This window comes from Lepidochelys kempii, chromosome 1 (genome assembly GCF_965140285.1).
Source record: "Lepidochelys kempii isolate rLepKem1 chromosome 1, rLepKem1.hap1, whole genome shotgun sequence".
NCBI lineage: Eukaryota > Metazoa > Chordata > Testudines > Cheloniidae > Lepidochelys > Lepidochelys kempii.
The window spans coordinates 264,473,829-264,491,118 of record NC_136380.1 but is presented as its reverse complement, the minus strand read 5'-3'; the positions used below and the strand labels follow the sequence as shown (position 1 = coordinate 264,491,118).

The window sequence follows — 17,290 nt, the reverse complement described above, 5'->3', positions numbered from 1 at the left end:
CCAAATTTCTTGGTCAAGATACAGTCAACGTTCAGACTCCAGAAAAACTATATAATTATAATAAATAAATAAAAAAATATTTTGGAGTCCATTCAAAAGTGTCTGGCAGTGAGGATTTGGCTCACATTCCACCTATTGACTACCCTTGCTGCGGGGGGGTGTGTGTTATTTTTAAAGCAAAACTTTTATTAAAATGATTATTGAAATGCTTTGTTTACTGAAAACTACATTTCCTATAAATTAAACATTTTGGTAACACTTTTAAATAATATCATGAGAGTTTCCCTGACAAAATGGGTCCATTTTGAGCCAAGCAAAATGAAAACACCTTCCAAATGTCAAATAATTCCAAAGAGATAAAGATCAGCTTTGTAAAGAAAATCAAGTTCTTAATCTATTTATTTTTGTGGAACTAGGTATTACATTTGTTGAAGTGCACTGCACTGCCAGAAGCTCTGGGTACACACACGGGGTCTATTTTGGGTATGCTCATAATATTGTACGAGTTCCACTATAGTTTGTCATACCAATGGGTCATGCAGTCGTTCTTTATGATAGATGGGTTACAGAACTGAAAATGCTGGAAAAGTTTTTTACTTTAGAGTAGTTTGGAGCAGACTGTCAATATCCACAGTGCTTTGCCAGAGTTTGAGTATCACAATGCTATAATGCTCAAATTCACTACTGGTTAGTGCAGTATAAACACCTAGATAGATCAGGTTTCAGAGTAGCAGCCGTGTTAGTCTATATTCGCAAAAAGAAAAGGAGTACTAGTGGCACCTTAGAGACTAACCAATTTATTTGAGCATGAGCTTTCGTGAGCTACAGCTCACTTCATCGGATGCTGTAGCTCACGAAAGCTTATGCTCAAATAAATTGGTTAGTCTCTAAGGTGCCACTAGTACTCCTTTTCTAGATAGATCAGAGGCATTTCCCTTTAGGAAGATGTGAGAAGAAACACATCCTTCTCCGTGCTACACCTTGCTGCTTTAAAATAAAGTTTTTTTCTGAATTCTGCATGTTTGTAGTGACATTCAGACTTCACCCACACAATTTTTATTGTTAGACTTTTCCCTCCAGGGCCAGTGAGACATACACAGAGCTAACCCCTCCCAAACATCACTTCCTCAGCACCAGGAACAGGAGAAAATCCTGGATGTGAAAAAAAACGCAGATTTCACAATTTGTGTCTCTCTCCATTTTTTGCTGCATTTCAAAAATTCTAGACTTTTGTTAAAATAACTACAAAAAACATCGTAAGTTTTCTCTCTTTTTCTGTTGCCAAGAAACTGCCATCAAAATGTAAACAGATGGGCTGCTGCCCTATGTTATTAACCCAGCTTGGGAGAAAACTGCCTCCAGCCAAATGATTGGGAAAGGATAGTTTTGTGGTTAAGGTCTGCACATACCTGCAGACCTGGGTTCAATTCCTGGATTTGCTACAGGCTTCCTGTGTGACTTTGGGCAAGTCACTTAATCTCTGTCTCTTGGTTCCCCAACTATAAAAGGAGGGTAATGACCCTTCCTTGTGTGTCCTGCCTATTAAGACTGTAAGCCTTTTAGGGTAGGGACCATCTCTCACTCTGTGGATACAGTGCCTATCACAGTGATGCCCCACACTCAGCTGGCACCTATAGTATGCTGCTGCAAGGCAAATAACAAGCAACACTGGCAAAGACCTGCCCCTCCTCCACTCCATTCACCTCAAGGGGAAGTAGAATAACTCCCTTCTGCAGCTGAGCCTACCACAATATGGTGCGATCTTCAAAATGTAACTGGGAAAGCACAAATGTTATATTATTCAGGGCAAGCAGTTTATGTTCTGTTTTCCTTCTAAATTAAAAAAAAAATGAAAAAGCCCTTAGTGCAGTGTTAAGGTTGCACGGTTAACATTTACAAAAAGTCAGGAAAGGCAAGAGTTAATGCAACATTAACTCCCGCACATTGCACAACCGACCCATGGAGTAGGGCTGCTAATTCGCCGGGAGTCTCCAGGAATTAAAGATTAATCTTTAATTAAAGATTATGTCTTGTGATGAAACCTCCAGGAATACATCCAACCCAAACTGGCAGCCCTAATGAGGGCTTGCTTCTCCACTGCTTTGTGCAGTCACTTACACCCATGCAACACTAGTGTAAATGTGCTATCTCGCTGATTTGGATGTGGTTTATACTCACTTTACACAGATGTAAAATCACTGCTCAAAGGCATAAAGTAGGGGAAAATCAGGCCTTTGCTTTGACTATGGCTTTAACCACCTAAAATAAAGAACATAAGCAAAACAAACAGGGTGCGTACTACATATATGCCACATGGCCAAGTAACATTGCTCTCGCCTAGGAGCCTTCACTTGTATGTTTCTTGTGACTTTAAATTCTAACTCTGCAACCTTAATGTTGCATTAACCTAGTTTTTTCCCCTTACATTTAATTATACCTTGGTTAAATAACCTTAGTTTGGGAAAGGGATTTTAACTGTCCCTTAAATGTTGATCCAAGATCTTTCCTTACTGAGCTTGGTCAGGAATTAGAAACTCTTCAATCTTTGATTAAAAAAGGTGGGATTAGTAGAGACCAGACTGTAGGAAAACAACCCCAGAACTGTCATGTTGCATGCTACTCTCCATCTGAATATGTTGTCTTGGGTAACATTTTTTGCTTGCTTTTTGCCTTATAATTGTCTTTAGAGTTTTAGATGCACTTTGTTTCTGGGCCTCTCGCCTCTTTTACTAATTACAGGATTTAGTTATGCTGACTCGGTATTTCATCAAGATTGGAAAAGGTGATCTAGCTATCTCCTTACATCGAGGAGGTTTCTATTACTTGCTCATGCTCAAAATAGGGAATGTCTTCACATTAATACAAGGGATATTACAAGTCCTGGAATGGAACACAAAGCTTTTCAAAAGCTAGTTGGGGACAACCAGTTGTTTGGTTGTTTGTTGTTTTGCAATAGGTATTAAAAAAGAAACACGAAATGAAGAGATTTCCAAAAGGTACAAGTGGCAGAAGTTAGGCACAAACAGCCATTCAATTTTTTATAGAAATTGGGTGTCTAACTCCTATTTGTGTCTTTGAAAATCTCCCAAGCTTCTAGTTCCCAAGCACTGTCTTAGAAATCAAACAGTATTTACACAGATTGATCTCCTAAAACATCTGAAACTCAGAGCACTAGGAAACAAGAATTTGGCCTGATCAATACCCATTCTGTGCAATGTATTTTATTTTGAGCTAAGCAGAAAGATTATGAATGGGCTGACAAAAATAATAAGCTGCTGGCTTGGATACTCAGGAGAGATTGAGTAGATAGACTCCTGCTGCTCCATCTATCATTGTCGAGGATGGTACTATTACCAGTGATCCCACTCCAATAAATCAGGTTTGGGAACAGTTTTATAGTAGTATCATACATCTATGGCTACTTAAGAGTCCAGTTAGAGGTGATGTGGTTTTAGATAAATGAACTCAAAATACTTAGGGAAGAGCAAGCAGTTGCACTTGATAACCCTACTACAAAAGAGAAATTACTATAACTATAGCTAGTCAGGGGGCAGTCTAGAAACACCTGAGGCAGCCTTGCAAAACTATCATGAAAATTTGCCACTTCTAACCATAAAATCTACTCTCCTGCCTTTATCACAATAACTGATGAGAATGAAAAAAACAAACCCTGAATGATATGTTGTTCGCCCATCCAAAATCACCTGTCCCCTCAATGGGAATAGAATGCTGTAGAACAGCCCAGAATTAAATGGTCTATCCATCAGATTAGCTCTTATTATGCTCTTATTAACGCAATATTAGATATATTTATGTGTTGTCAAAACAGGTTCTTCCTTCATACATCAGCAAAGCTCTGATTCTTGCAAACGTAGAGCCAAAGCCTACAAACACACACGTAGGAAAACTCATGAGTTAAGTACTGGTGTATGTCTCAAAGAGCCAAGGCGGGTGAGGTAATATCTTTTATCGGACCAAATTCTGCTCTTGAGACAAGCTGTGACATTGCACCCCACAATGCTTTATAGAAATATGCTTATGAGTGTGAATATGACATAACTGGAATATGTTTTATGCTAGATATGCTCTGTAACGTATCTTTGCAAAGTTTATGTTCTTTTGCATGTATTCACCCTATTCGTATGCATGTATCATTTTTATATCTGAAGTTATGAGCGTTGGCTCTATGGTTGTATTTAAAGTGTTTGCTGTAGAAAGCACCTAAGGCAGATTTGGTCAACATAGTGTAATGGGGTTATTCAAGTAATTGGGAGTACGTGGTTAACAATGGACCTTGATATACGCCAATCCACATCTGAGCTTTCCTGCGAATGTCCTGCAGAAAACTGAGTCATGCATGGACATCTGACTTGCCCATGTGACTCCAAAACTCCATTTTGTAGCTGGATTCTACACAGGGAGAGAGAGGGGTTTCCACCCACAAGAGAGAAATTATATAAGCCCCTGGGAAAACCCCTCCATTTTGTCTTCAGCTGGCTCAAGAGGTAGCCTTTCCCCCACAAAGGAGACTTGAAAGAAACTGGAACATAGGACAGTAACTACAGGGGTGTGGAAGATTGCTGGATCCAGACTAGAAGGAGGCTTATTGGAACATCTCTGAAGGTGAGATTTCATCTGTAATCATTGCTTTACTGTATTAGGCTTAGACTTGAATGTTTTATTTTATTTTACTTGGTAATTCACTTTGTTCTGTCTGTTATTACTTGGAATCACTTAAATCCTACATTTTGTATTTAATAAAATCACTTTTTACTTATTAAGCCAGAGTATGTATTAATATGGGGGGGGGGGAAGAACACAGCTGTGCATATCTCTCCATCAGTGTTATAGAGGGTGAACAATTTATGAGTTTACCCTGTATAAGCTTTATACAGGGTAAAACGGATTTATTTGGGGTTTGGACCCCATTGGGAGTTGGGTACCTGAGTGTTGGAGACAGGAACACTTCTTAAGCTGTTTTCAGCTAAGCCTGCAGCTTTTGGGTCTGTGTTTGTAGCAGGCAAGTGTGTCTGTCTCAAACTAGGCAAGGCACTGAAGTCCCAAGCTGGCAGGGAAAACAGGCTCAGAGGTAGTCTAGGCACATCACGTGGCAGTTCCAAAGGGGATTTCTGTGATCCAACCCGTCACACAAGCTTTCAAGCTTATGCAGCTTACCAGCTTGAAAAGAGACAGCTTGAAACCTTGTCCCTCTCACCAGCAGAAGTTGGTCCGATAAAAGATATTACCTCAGCCACCTTGGCTCTCTAAGATCCTGGGACCAACATCACTATAACTACACCGCATGCAATGATGTATGTGTTTGCAGGACTAGCATGAGTTACCTGTTTGCTCAAGCCAGTATGGTCAGGCCAGAGTGACTGGTCCTGTAGGTGCTTCCTATCTATATTGGGTTTTTTTCTAATGTGGACCTTCATATTTTGTCTCTATTACTATTACATTGCAAGCTGTTGTCCCAATACATGAGCATCAATCTGCTCAGCCTTCTGGCTGGTCAACTGCACAGAATGAGAGATTCGGCTAAAATATCTGCAGATTCTTTATCTCTATTAATCAAGAAAAAAAACTATTTGCTTCTGCAGAGTGGGATTTTGTTAGCGATGCTGAAGAGAATAAATGTTAGAGATGTTTTTTAATAAGACCAAATTGCTTCATGTAGCTCCTTCACATTTAATGGGGAGATAGTTTCAGGTTTCTAAATGTTTTTGGCTGCACAGCAAGATCCATGAAGTAACAAAGTTAGCTTCCAATTAATTCTTTGCAGTTGAGTCTGGGATAGAGAGCTGAGAACTGTAACACCTGAAGTACACAAAAGGAGATATAAACAATAAAAAAAAAAACCTTTGTCATTCAAATATGAGGCACTAGAAGAAATTAACAAGGTAAATCCAAATGGGGCTGGTTTTGTATCATCCAATAGAAACAATCTCCTTTTACATTTTATTTTCAGTTAACATCTTTTAAATGCATACTCTGTTATTAACAATATCACTCAGTTTTGAAGATCAGAGGAGCATAAAATGTGTCATTTTCAGCGTCCATGTAAAGCACAGATAAGGGCACCTCACGGGCACAAAAGAGGTTACATGACATTTTTTGATGAGATTAATTGTATTGTTCTCCTACAAGAAACGTGTTTAAAAGGTACAGAGAACATAAAAGAAAAGAGGGAGGACTGTGCAGTTTTAAAGTCAATTAAGGAGTTGATCAGTGTGTGCAATGAAGTGGGTTTTCCTGTAAATAAAAGCAAGTTTGTAATTTTATTCAGGTGAGTAGCCCCATATTATTCAATGGCAATACTCACATAAGTAAAGTTACACAGGAGTTTAAGAGTTTATGGGGCATATGATATAAAATGTTATAATGGAGTCATATCAACCCTTCATTATCCACACATACACTTAGATCAGGGGTTCTCAAACTGGGGGTCAGGATCCCTCAGGGGGTCACAAGGTTATTACATGGGGGGGTCGCAAGCTGTCAGCCTCCACCCCAAGCCCCGCTTAACACGATTATAAATGCTGGAGGCTAAGTATATAAAAAAACGTTATTAATTTATAAGGAGGGGTTGCACTCTGAGGCTTGCTATATGAAAGGGGTCACCGGTACAAAAGTTTGAGAACCACTGACTTAGGTAATGGAAAGCCAAACAGTTCTTTATTAAAAGAGGGATCAGTGGCTAAGTAAAGGTACTGTGACATGATCTGTATCCCAAACATATACACAGGCCAAGGTTTTCAACCTAAAATCAGGCTCTTCAATCAGTGACAAAGCACCTTAATGGCCTGCTTTTCAAAAGGGCTGAGCAATCAAAAGCTCCCACTGCCTGCTCAGATCCTTTGATCAAGTCAGGAAATTCTAAGTTGCAATTTAAAAAGTCATGATTTTTTAAATGTTGCAAAGAATGGGAAAACAGAGTTTAGATACTTTTGCTTGTGAAGTAAGGCGCTATTCAATTGGAGTAAACTCACTGAAGTCAATGGGATTACTCATGGGATAATGTTCTGTTTAGTTTGCATAAGGGCATCAAAATCTGACCCCTAGGAAGTCTATGGAGGCAAAGCCGGTGGATTCCATAACTCTCAGTCTTTAGTCACAAGCTCCCTTCACTGCTTGATGTTAGGAAGGTGCTTATACATTTTGTGAACTCCTCAATCTTCTACCGTATGCTGCTGCAATCTGGAGCGTGATCACATCAGGTTTATTATTAGCCGCTATACATTCTAGAATTCATCAGCTGTGGGTTCACATCACTGTAGCGCACCTGTCGCCTTGAGCCAGAGAGGACAGTTCTTACACTGCATGCAATTCATACGCAAGAATCCCCAAATAAACCCTAGAATTTAGAAACTCAACCCCTCCATTCCCCATGTGGTTAGGTAAGAATAAACGTGTGCATATACAGGTTCCTTTTGTAGGGGAGAACCTTTTAAAGGTAGCACCTGCTCTTTAACAGTTCTTCATATTCATTCCTGCCTATTGTTTTCGTGTCTTAAAAGCAAAACCTCAACTTTACAAATATAACTTTGTCTACCTATTTCTTTTTGGTCCATCTCCCCTTCAGGAATTATGCTCCAATGTCTTACTCTAGCCAACTGTTACTTTATTTATAGCTTTTCCTCTCTTCTGCAACAATAAGCTACTCACCTATTCTTTTTCCTAAACCAGCCAACTGTTCTGACAGTAAAGGGCCTGATCAACTTTCACTGAAGTCCAAAGCTCTTCTTTAACTTCAGTGGGAGAAGGATCAGGACCTTAAACTTCCCCTCCCCCTGAAAAACTTTCATCTCAAGAGGATCACCTTAACATAAAACACCTTGACTGGCCAGAGTCTGACTTCCATCTGAACAGCTTCTCCTCTGGCTTTCAGGATGAAGCTGTTCCTTTTAGTAAGCACCCTTGGGCATTCATGCTCAGAGACGTTATAAGAATGTTGCTCTTAGTTTGAGTTAGCTGAAATTATAGACACACCCTGTGTAGTATGTGTGTCTGTCCACCTGTCTCCTACTTTCCGACATCTGTTTGGCAGGACTATTGAGAGCTAAAGTGTTGGTTTGATATGTACCGGTTAAAGAAATTACAGTGTTCATAGAACTAGTTACACCCTTACACACACCTGAATGCCAAGGGTTGCAAAAGTGTCTACCGAAAATTAGACACCCAAATCCGTATGTACAAGAAAGCTGGGCCAAGGAGCTTGTGCTCACTTCAGTGGGAGCTGTTTTGTGTGCACAGCTCTTCTGAAAGTCAGATGCCTAAATAGGAGGTACCAACTGTTGAGAATCTTTACCCCTCTGTACACATTTAGGCCAATACAGATTTCACTGTCATGTCCGATTTTGACCCCTTCATAGGCTAGTTTCAGAGAAAGCATATTATAAACACTTAATAGTCACAAGATTATATCATACACTATCCAGTGATTAATTGCAACAGGTCAGTAGCTGACAATGAAGAGCACCATCTCCTAGTCAGAAAGCTGTGAAAATAATCTTGGCTCTTCCTCTGGAGCAAGTTTCTGAACCAGATTATTGGCATGCTGTTCCCTTGTGCGCTAATAGGAAATAGAGATGATACTATCTTCACTGCACAGCGCCTCAGCAGCAGCAATCTAGCCCCTTTATACTCTTTTCCAGAACGGAACAGATAAAAGCATCAGTGTAGCATGGAATTAAGCTATCATAACACCCCATCAGAGTGGAAAAGCCACTTGTTATAAAGACTGTGGTCGGCAATAGGCATCTCTCTCCTGTTTCAGAGGAGCATAACAGGCTGCCAGTGAATGCACGCAACACTCACCTGTTAGCGAGTGCTGATCTCGCAAACTCCTTTGTGCAGCTGGCTCATTTCCCCACCTGAGAATAAGGGAGTCTAGGAAACAGGAAGAGCACTAAAACTTGAGACAGTCAGATCCTAAAGCAAGGGGATCCTAGGAGGAGATAAGCCTGGGCAGAAGGTTTTGTTGGGCAGGGTTCATGTTGTATTATTTTTAAATTATATTTTTGTTAATAACTGAGACCCCGGGAAGGGTGGCACTTCCCCATCCCCTTCCTTTTTGACTCTGCGAGCCTGTGGTTTTGTTTGGAACAGGGCAAGAACTCCCCACCTACATACAACAAGCTGGAGAAGACATCAGCCTCAGCCTACACCTTTGCAAGCCAGTGGCTCACTCCTTCACAAACCAGACTTCGTTGCGTCGCCAGTATGGTTTCATGGGGGGGTCGTAGCCATTACACAAGTAGAAGTCCTTGTGGTAGGCTGCCTCGCTCCCCAGGGCAGAGCGCAGCTTGGCGGCATAATTCACATAATCCTCTTCTTTGGCATAACCACCAAACTGCCTGCAAAGGAGCCAAACATGGAGACACTGAGTGAGACAACCCTGAAATATGATGACAAAGGGGAAAAAGGGAACAAGATGCTAAAAACACATAGAGATGTAGATCCGTGCTGCGGCTTTTTCCTGAGCTATCCTGTCTGAATCTAATGCAGTCAAAATGTGTTGGCTTGAGAGCCCCAAAGACTAGGCAGCTTTAGTCATCCACAGATATATAAAGCATGGACATCACCTGTACTAGCTCCCCACGTCCTGCCCCACGTCTCAACCCCAAGCTGAAAGGACAGCTTCTTGTAGTGAAGGGATGGGTATCTTCAAGCCCACTAAATTCTTGGCCTTTGTGCTAAGCCTGCCAATACAGATGTTAATTGTGGGGCAAACACCTGCCTGCTGGAAACTGCACTATGAGCAGAAGCCGAATGCTAGCTAGTTCAAGTAAGAGAGGGATAAAAAACAACAAAGGGCTGCTACTGATTCCTGCAGGAACAGCCAACAGCATGCAGCTCATCTTTGTTGGCAATGCAGCCTGTCCCCATGGAGGCAACCAAACACAAAAGCTGGATCGTGGCAGCATTCAGGCAAACAGCAGGAGCCTGCAGATTGCAAAGGGAAAGGCCAGGCCAGACAGAAACATCTCACCAAGGGGGAACGGATTTGAATCCAGCATAAGTGTATGTAGCAATCAAAGGAAAATACCCAATGGCTGTTCAATTCTGAATGACAATTGATGGTTTGATTCTAATTTCTAGAGGACACGTGTCCACATTACCATGTGGCACTAACTGACCCCTGGGTTAGACAGCTGGTGGGCCATGACCACTATTTATCAATCTGCTCCTAACTCTCTCATTGTTACTGGCGTACCCTCTTACGGTCTATAGCCAACATCTGTATCAGCAATAATTTCAACAGAAATCTGCCGAAGGACCTCCAGACTGATAGGAGAGACAGAGGAGTGTTCTGCTCCTTGAAAACTAACCACAAAGGAAACGGGAGAGGAGAAAACCCTAATGTATTTATTTTTAAATTATATTTACTCCTTTGTGCCTATTTCCAGCCCCTGCCTCCCTAAAAGAGACGTCCCGCCTGAAATGCCATTCATAAGTGGCAGCCCAATCACAGCAGCTGAACAAAACAATGGTTTTCCTTGGCACAACAGTGACACCCCAGTGGCCAGTTAGGCCGACAGAGTGTTATTTCCAAGGGGTTCACAACCCAGTTTCTTAGCTGAAAGTGGCAGCTGGAATTTATTCAGGTTTTCTCTCTTCAGTTTACAGGAGCTGCCTTATAGGAAGTGATGAGGAACCTATTCTGAAAACATTGCTTTTGTTAGCAACAGGTTTAGGACCCTGGCATGACCCAGGTAGTGCCTGAAAGTTGTTCTTATCTGACAGCAATTTACTGACTTAGGTTAAATAAGTTGATGATCTCAGTCCAATTCCTAATAGGCAGGTATTCACTCCTCCCGTATTCACACAAATTATCACCACTATCAGAGGGGTAGCTGTGTTAGTCTGGATCTGTAAGAGCGGCGAAGAGTCCTGTGGCACTTTATAGACTAGCAGATGTATTGGAGTATAAGCTTTCGTGGGTGTCATGCATCCGACGAAGCAGGTATTCACCCACGAAAGCTTATGCTCCCATATGTCTTTAGTCTACAAGGTGCCACAGGACTCTTTGCCGCTATCACCACTATTGCACTAATATGCCACTTTAAGAGCATAAGAGTTGCCAGACTGGGTCAGACCAGTGACCCATCTAGCCCAGTATCCTGTTTCCAACAGTGTCAGTACCACAGCTTCAGGTGGAGTGTACGGAACAGGACTATTTTGGAGAAATCCACCCATCTTCCCCTCCTGGCTTTGGCAGTCAGAGGTATAGGGTTGCTCTGAGCATGGGCCTCATAGACTCAGACGTTAAGGTAGGAAGGACCACTGTGATCTCTAGACTTGTGTCCCTGACCATCTTGGCTAATAGGTTAATCAGTGGCTATCCTCCAAGTACTTATCTAATTCTTTTTTGAACCCAGTTATACTTTTGGCCATTACGATATCCCCTGGCAATAAGTTCCACAGGTTAATTGTGCATCACATGAAAAAGTACTCCTTGTTTGTATTAAGCCTGCTGCTGCCATCAAGTTCATCTGGTGGCTTCTGGTTTTTGTATTGTGGGCAAGGGTAAATAACTCTTCTCTATTCACTTTCTCCACACCGATCATGATTTTATAGACCTCTATCATGTCTCTCCTTAATCATCTCTTTGATAAGCTCAACAGCCCCAATCTTTTTAGTTTCTCCTTGTATGGAAGCCGTTCCATACCCGTAATCATCTTTATTGCCTTTCTCTACATCTTTTCCAGTGCCACAATATCCTGTTTGAGACGGGGCAACCAGAACTGCACACAGTATTCAAGTTGTGGGCTCACCTTGGATTTACATAATGGTATCATGATATTTTCTGTCTAATTTTCTATCACTTTTCTAATAGTTCCTAACGTTGTTAGCCTTTTTGACTGCTGATGCGCATTGAGCTAAAGGTTTCACTATCTGTGATGACTCCAAAATCTCTTTCTTGAGTAGTAACGGCTAATTTAGACCCCATCATTATATATGTGTAGTTGGGATTATTTTTTCCAATGTACATTACTTTGCACTCATCAATGTTGCATTTCCATCTGCCATTCTGTTGCCCTGTCACTCAGTTTTGTGAAATCCCTTTGTAACTTTTCAGTCAACTTTGGACTTAACTATCTTGATTAATTTTGTATCACCTCCAAACTTTGCTACTTGACTGTTCACTCCCTTTGTCATCAGTCTCATCCCCACTTCACTGGTGTGAAAAAGAAACTTGCACTGATAGTGTCCGTGTTACATACAGAGACCACTCTCATCTCCAGGACTGCAAGCTGCCATCTTTCACAGACACTACATTTGCTTTGAAAGTTAAAAGAATTCCGTTTGCTTTGTGCTGAAACATGAACAACGTTAAGGGGGAAGCTTTTTTGTTATGTGTAGTAGGCTCCCTCAATCTTCCACTGTGGCACACAAATCTATAACCAATGATGAGTCAGCTGGCAAACATAACTATATTCTTTAGAGCACCCTGTTCTTTAGGGCATCCAAACCCCAACACTTTCCAGCTGCCTGGGAACACTGAGATCTGCCCCTTACGTGGAGTAAATGGTGATTCCTTCTCGCTCTTCAATCTGAATGCTCTCATCACCAGGACGGGGAGGGCTGTCCTGATATTGGCTCGGAATCCGGAGTGAGACCTTCACTTTCTGCTGTAAAGAGCCGTCCTCACCAGGAAAGGCAGTGATGGAAACTGGCGCAGTCATGCCCATCCCAACCCCTAAGGCAGATACAGACAGAGGTATTACAAGCAGAGTCCAAGCCCTTGAGAAACTAAGCATTAGGGGCCGGATTTTCAGAGATGCTGAACATTCACAACTCAGAGTGAAATCAGCAGGAGCTGCCGGGGCTCAGCACCTCTGAAAATCAAACCCTAACAGCACAGGAGTTTCAATAATGAGACAGACCAGCGACCGATCTGGGTCAGGATCCTGTGTCCTTCAGTAGCCAGTGACAGATGCTTTATGGATAGTTAAAAATTCTGTGATGAACTCAACTGTGGGAAATTTCTCACTGACTCCACCTGGTAATCAGTGTAGGCCCTGAAGCATGAAGCAGCCTACGAGCCTCAGCTGGGGCAGCACAAAACACTCCCTGCGGGAGCCAATGACTCAGAACTCTGAGCTGTTCTAGCTCCGTCCAGGACTGTGTGTGATCCCACCCCAACATGGTAAGCTATTAATTTGTTGTTCTCAGAAGGTATATCCAGCACATTATGACTACAACTCGCACAGGAGATGATTGTTTTTCCTTCTCTCCAGGCTGTCACTGGTTGTGAAACCTCAAATCACTCAAAGAGAAGCAGCAGAATAACAACAACGATCTAGCTGTCATACAGCACTTTTCATCAGTAGATCTCAAAGCTCAGGGTCATTATCCCCATCTTACAGACAGGGATGCTGGGGCACAGAGAGGTGAAGTGACTTACCCAAGGTCATGCAGCAGGCCAGTGGTCAAGCTAGGGATAGAACCCAGCTCTCCTGAGTCCCAGTCCAGTGCTCTGTCCTGGCAGTGCTCTCTTACCTGTTCATACACTTAGCTGCAGTACTTCTCATTTCAGTGCTATGGATTATGGCTAGAGGTACCTTCCCTCATCACCACACTTACTAACTTTGTGCTGGTGCAATTGCTGTTCTTTCCAGAACTGCAACCTGCTTCCTCTTCCATTCATTCCCCCTCTTCCTGCCATGTGCTACTGGAGTCTGTACACCTGCCTTCCTCAGACATCTGGGAAAGATGCAGGAGCATTTTTAGGTGACTTGTAATTACTCTGTGACCCTCCCCCCACACTCTTGTTGTGGGATATTACTGAAGCACCTTGCTTAGTACGATGAAAATTGGAAATTAATGTACGTACTTACATAAAGCAAGTTTATTATTTATTACACTTTATTATTAATTAGACTAGCCTGTGCAATTACACTAGCTAAGATAAAAGCTACAAAGGTAATCTCTGCCATCACCACATAAAAGGGTGGGTCCCCCGCACATACAGTGAGTTAAGGCACAAAACCCACACACCATATGCCTACATGCTGGGAGTTCCCCTAAGAAACCACTTAGAATGTCCTTTAGAAAATACAATTACAAATCCTTCCCACAGACAAGATGAAACTAGAAGTTGAACAAAGGAGGTCTGCAAAGTTTCTGACCCTTATCATTGGTTCCTCCCACGTATTTCAGAAGCTTGAGCACCGCTTCCTTGGAGGCCTCATCAAATTGTTTCCCAGCTACCTCCACTGTAGCAAATTTCCCACCTTCGCATGCCCTTTCTTCATAGGTTACCTCCTCCTGGAAAGAGAACACAGGCAGATAACACATTCACCTGAGAGATGCAACGCTTCTCACCTCAAGGAAATTGCCTCTCTGGGGGAAATTAGATCCTAGGAACATACACTGCCCCCCACCCCTCTCCACATAACCCCCCTATGCAAAGACCAGTTTCAATGTTAGGTGGAGAGAGACTGACCATGGAGTTGTCAGTCTCTCTCCTGAGTGGAAACACTTCCTGCCTCTCTCCTGGTGGCCTACTTAGCAGCGTGTAACAAACAGCTCAGATGTCATCATGTCTTTGCAACAGAGCAGATCTCAATGTGGGGTTAACCACCATTTGTGGTACCAATGATGATGGGGGCAGGGAAAACAAAATGGAGATAGAACAGGACAACGTAACCTAGACTTGAAAGGCACGGGCGAATTAAACGTGCTAGGTCACCTTGCTCCCGTTGGAGCAGCCCTGCAAGTGAAGGCTCCCCTATCCACCCTGCACCCCTGGGAAGCACCATCATCATCTAAATGCAGATCAAATCAGTTACACACAGCAGCAAGCCTTAACAGATCACATTGGAGTTCTTTTGGAACAATGAGCAAGTTGGATTCTGAACAAGGAAAGACCTGAGCAGACCAGCTACTTTCACATTACTATCCACTGAGGACTCAACGCCCTGCTGATTCTCTGGTGTGCATAAGATATTAAGAGAGGAGTGGTAGAACTTGATAGGCAAGTGTGTGTATGCATGAGTGCGCACATGTGTTTTGGGGGTGGGGGGGTGGAACAGGGAAAACCAGAACACTCTCTCCTTGCATGGATACAGTTCACAGCAATGGATATCAGCCAGAAAGAGGGTCACAATGTAAGGCCATAGTTTCTCAGCGTTTGCTACATTAGCTTAATCCTCTGAAGCCCTGTTTGACAAGAGTGCACCCCGTGCAGAGATAAGGCAGGCAGGCAGGCCTCCACGCCCAAAACACTGGAAGCAGGCGCTATCTGCAACTTGGCCAGTTGTGCAATGGCAGTGACATAATTCCTTTAAAAAGGAAGGAGAAATAAGTCACCTCCTGGACGTCTGTGCAGGGTGATTGGTGCTGGGGCTGCACACCCAGGGGGAAAAGGCCCATACTGACAACACCAACAAGCGGGACTACTGGAGGCTTAGGCGTGAGCAAACTTGGGGTGAAAGAAAAGGACCCCGACTCACTGCCCGCAGCTTCTTTGTGTGTGTCAACCCCCAGGAACTGGATGATTAGGGGAAGGAGGGGCACACGCTTCCCTGCTAGGCAGCTTACACGGAGGGCAGAGGCGTCCGGGGGGCTGGGGGGGGAGAAGGCGCATCCCCGTGTAACACCCCAACCCAGTCACCCTGCCCCCAAACTCCGGGGCAGATCTCTGGGAGGGGGCGGGGGCAATTCCTCCCGGGCAGCCCGCTCCTACCTTCTCCCCTCTGCTCAGCACCTGGCAGGGCCACCCCTCCACCGACCCGAACAGGGAGTTCCTGATCATCCCAAACATGCTGCCGGGGTAGCGCGCCGTCCCCCCCCGCCGCCGCGCCAGGCCGCGCCGCGCCTGCAGCGGCTCCTCCTCCCCGCGGGGCCCCGCCCCGGCAGCCGTCACCTGCCCGCTCCCCCGCTTGCTGGCCTGCGTGGGGGCTGGGGGGGAGGGGGTGCACCCGACGAGTCCGAGCAGAGGGGCCCTTTCAGGGGCCCTCCCACGCCCGGGCTTCCGCGGGGGCGGCCCTCAGCGGGGAGCGGGCTGATCCTGGGTGACTGGCCCACGTGCCTTGGGTCTCGGGCACCGGAAAGGCCAGAGCCGGGCGCTGAGCCCCGTCCCCTGCGCTTTCAGCCCGCGTGCGCCCGCCGCCCGGGGGCCCGGCATCATCCTTCTGCCATCGCCCCCTCGGTGGCGATGTCTGGGGGCTAACTTGCAGGACAGGCAATCAGAAGAGCTCTTGCGAGCCCTGCCACAGTCTTTCCAATGTGGCCTCGGGCAAGTCACTTAAGCCTAGGCTGACCGGATGTCCCAATTTTATAGGGACAGTCCCGATTTTGGGGTCTTTTTCTTATATAGGCTCCTATTACCCCCACCCGCTGTCCTGATTTTCCACATTTGCTGTCTGTGAAACTTAAACCCTACTTGAACTCAGATCCTCCAAGGTGTTTAGGTGTCTAATTCTTAATGACTTCAATGACAGGTGCTTACATATCTTTGAAGATCTGGGGCTTCAACTCTCTGTACCACCTTCCCCCTATCAGTAGCACTGGGCTATGGGGTAATATCTGCTCCACAGTTATTTCTCTTTGTGTTTTGAGATCCTCAGGGCCTAGGTGTGTGTAAAGGGGTGGCTTGTACAAGGATGTAAATAGTTTAGCTGTAGATTTTATTAATATAGGAAGGATTATAATTTGGGGTTTGGAACTGGGAAAAGCTGATGCCTCTGAGGGTGAAGTAATGGAACAAATTGAGAAACTCTGGCATAATAAAGCACAGGATCAGATGGTATTCCTCCAGGAATGTTGTGATACACAAAGGGGGGAGAGGGATAGTTTCCTTTGATGGACACCCAGCCAGACAGTTAACTGTAAAATCCCTCTTGGTAGTTAACCTTGGGAGTTTAATACAAGCCTGGAGTGGCAAGTATTATTTTTTAAAATCCTTGCAGGCCCCACTTCTGCACTTGGAGTGACAGAGTTGGGATTCAGCCTTGACAGATGTAGAGGGGGATCTGAAGGAAATAACAGGTGAAATACAGGAAATACAGACAAATATGTGTAATATACAGTATACGCTGAAGAAAGGTAAGTGTTCTTTAAGGCTGTAAAATCATGAAGACGATGCTCATTTTTGAATGAAAGAAGCCAAGGGGATGCTGGGGATTACAGTTTCTGTCTAGTTAATAAATGTTAGCTAAAGCCCTATAATTTATTTGGGTTTTCCAAAATCTTTATGCAATAGATTTTTAAAGGTACACATGGAAGTTAGGTGCCCATCTCCCAATGACATTAATGGCATTTGAGTGCTTAATAACCTTAA

General features: G+C 43.8%; 1 protein-coding gene across 2 annotated transcripts; it reads right to left on the bottom strand.

The window, feature by feature from the left end:
- Positions 1-1,219: 1,219 nt before the first annotated feature.
- On the bottom strand, positions 1,220-15,851 carry HEBP1 (heme binding protein 1). 2 transcript variants are annotated; one of them, XR_012156681.2, is made up of 5 exons: positions 15,695-15,851; positions 14,136-14,274; positions 12,523-12,703; positions 8,818-9,356; positions 1,220-5,817 (listed from the first exon to the last, which is right to left on the bottom strand). XR_012156681.2 is itself a non-coding variant. In XM_073327323.2 (4 exons), the coding sequence occupies exons 1-4, from the start codon at positions 15,770-15,772 to the stop codon at positions 9,185-9,187; spliced, it is 570 nt and encodes a 189-aa protein (XP_073183424.1). In that variant the 5' UTR covers positions 15,773-15,851; the 3' UTR covers positions 5,906-9,184. The 2 variants fall into 2 exon arrangements, 1 of the variants encoding a protein (XP_073183424.1); XM_073327323.2 differs by lacking the exon at positions 1,220-5,817 and having other exon boundaries at positions 5,906-9,356.
- Between the last annotated feature and the right edge of the window lie 1,439 nt (positions 15,852-17,290).

Bases quoted from the DNA above. Each gene is read 5' to 3' on its own strand.
- HEBP1 (XM_073327323.2), bottom strand. From the start codon at position 15,772: ATGTTTGGGATGATCAGGAACTCCCTGTTCGGGTCGGTGGAGGGGTGG. The intron at 14,275-15,694 runs GTAGGAGCGGGC...TTCTCTTTCCAG, and splicing joins TGCTGAGCAGAGGGGAGAAG to GAGGAGGTAACCTATGAAGA. The intron at 9,357-12,522 runs GTAAGGGGCAGA...GCTCCTTTGCAG, and splicing joins GGAATCACCATTTACTCCAC to GCAGTTTGGTGGTTATGCCA.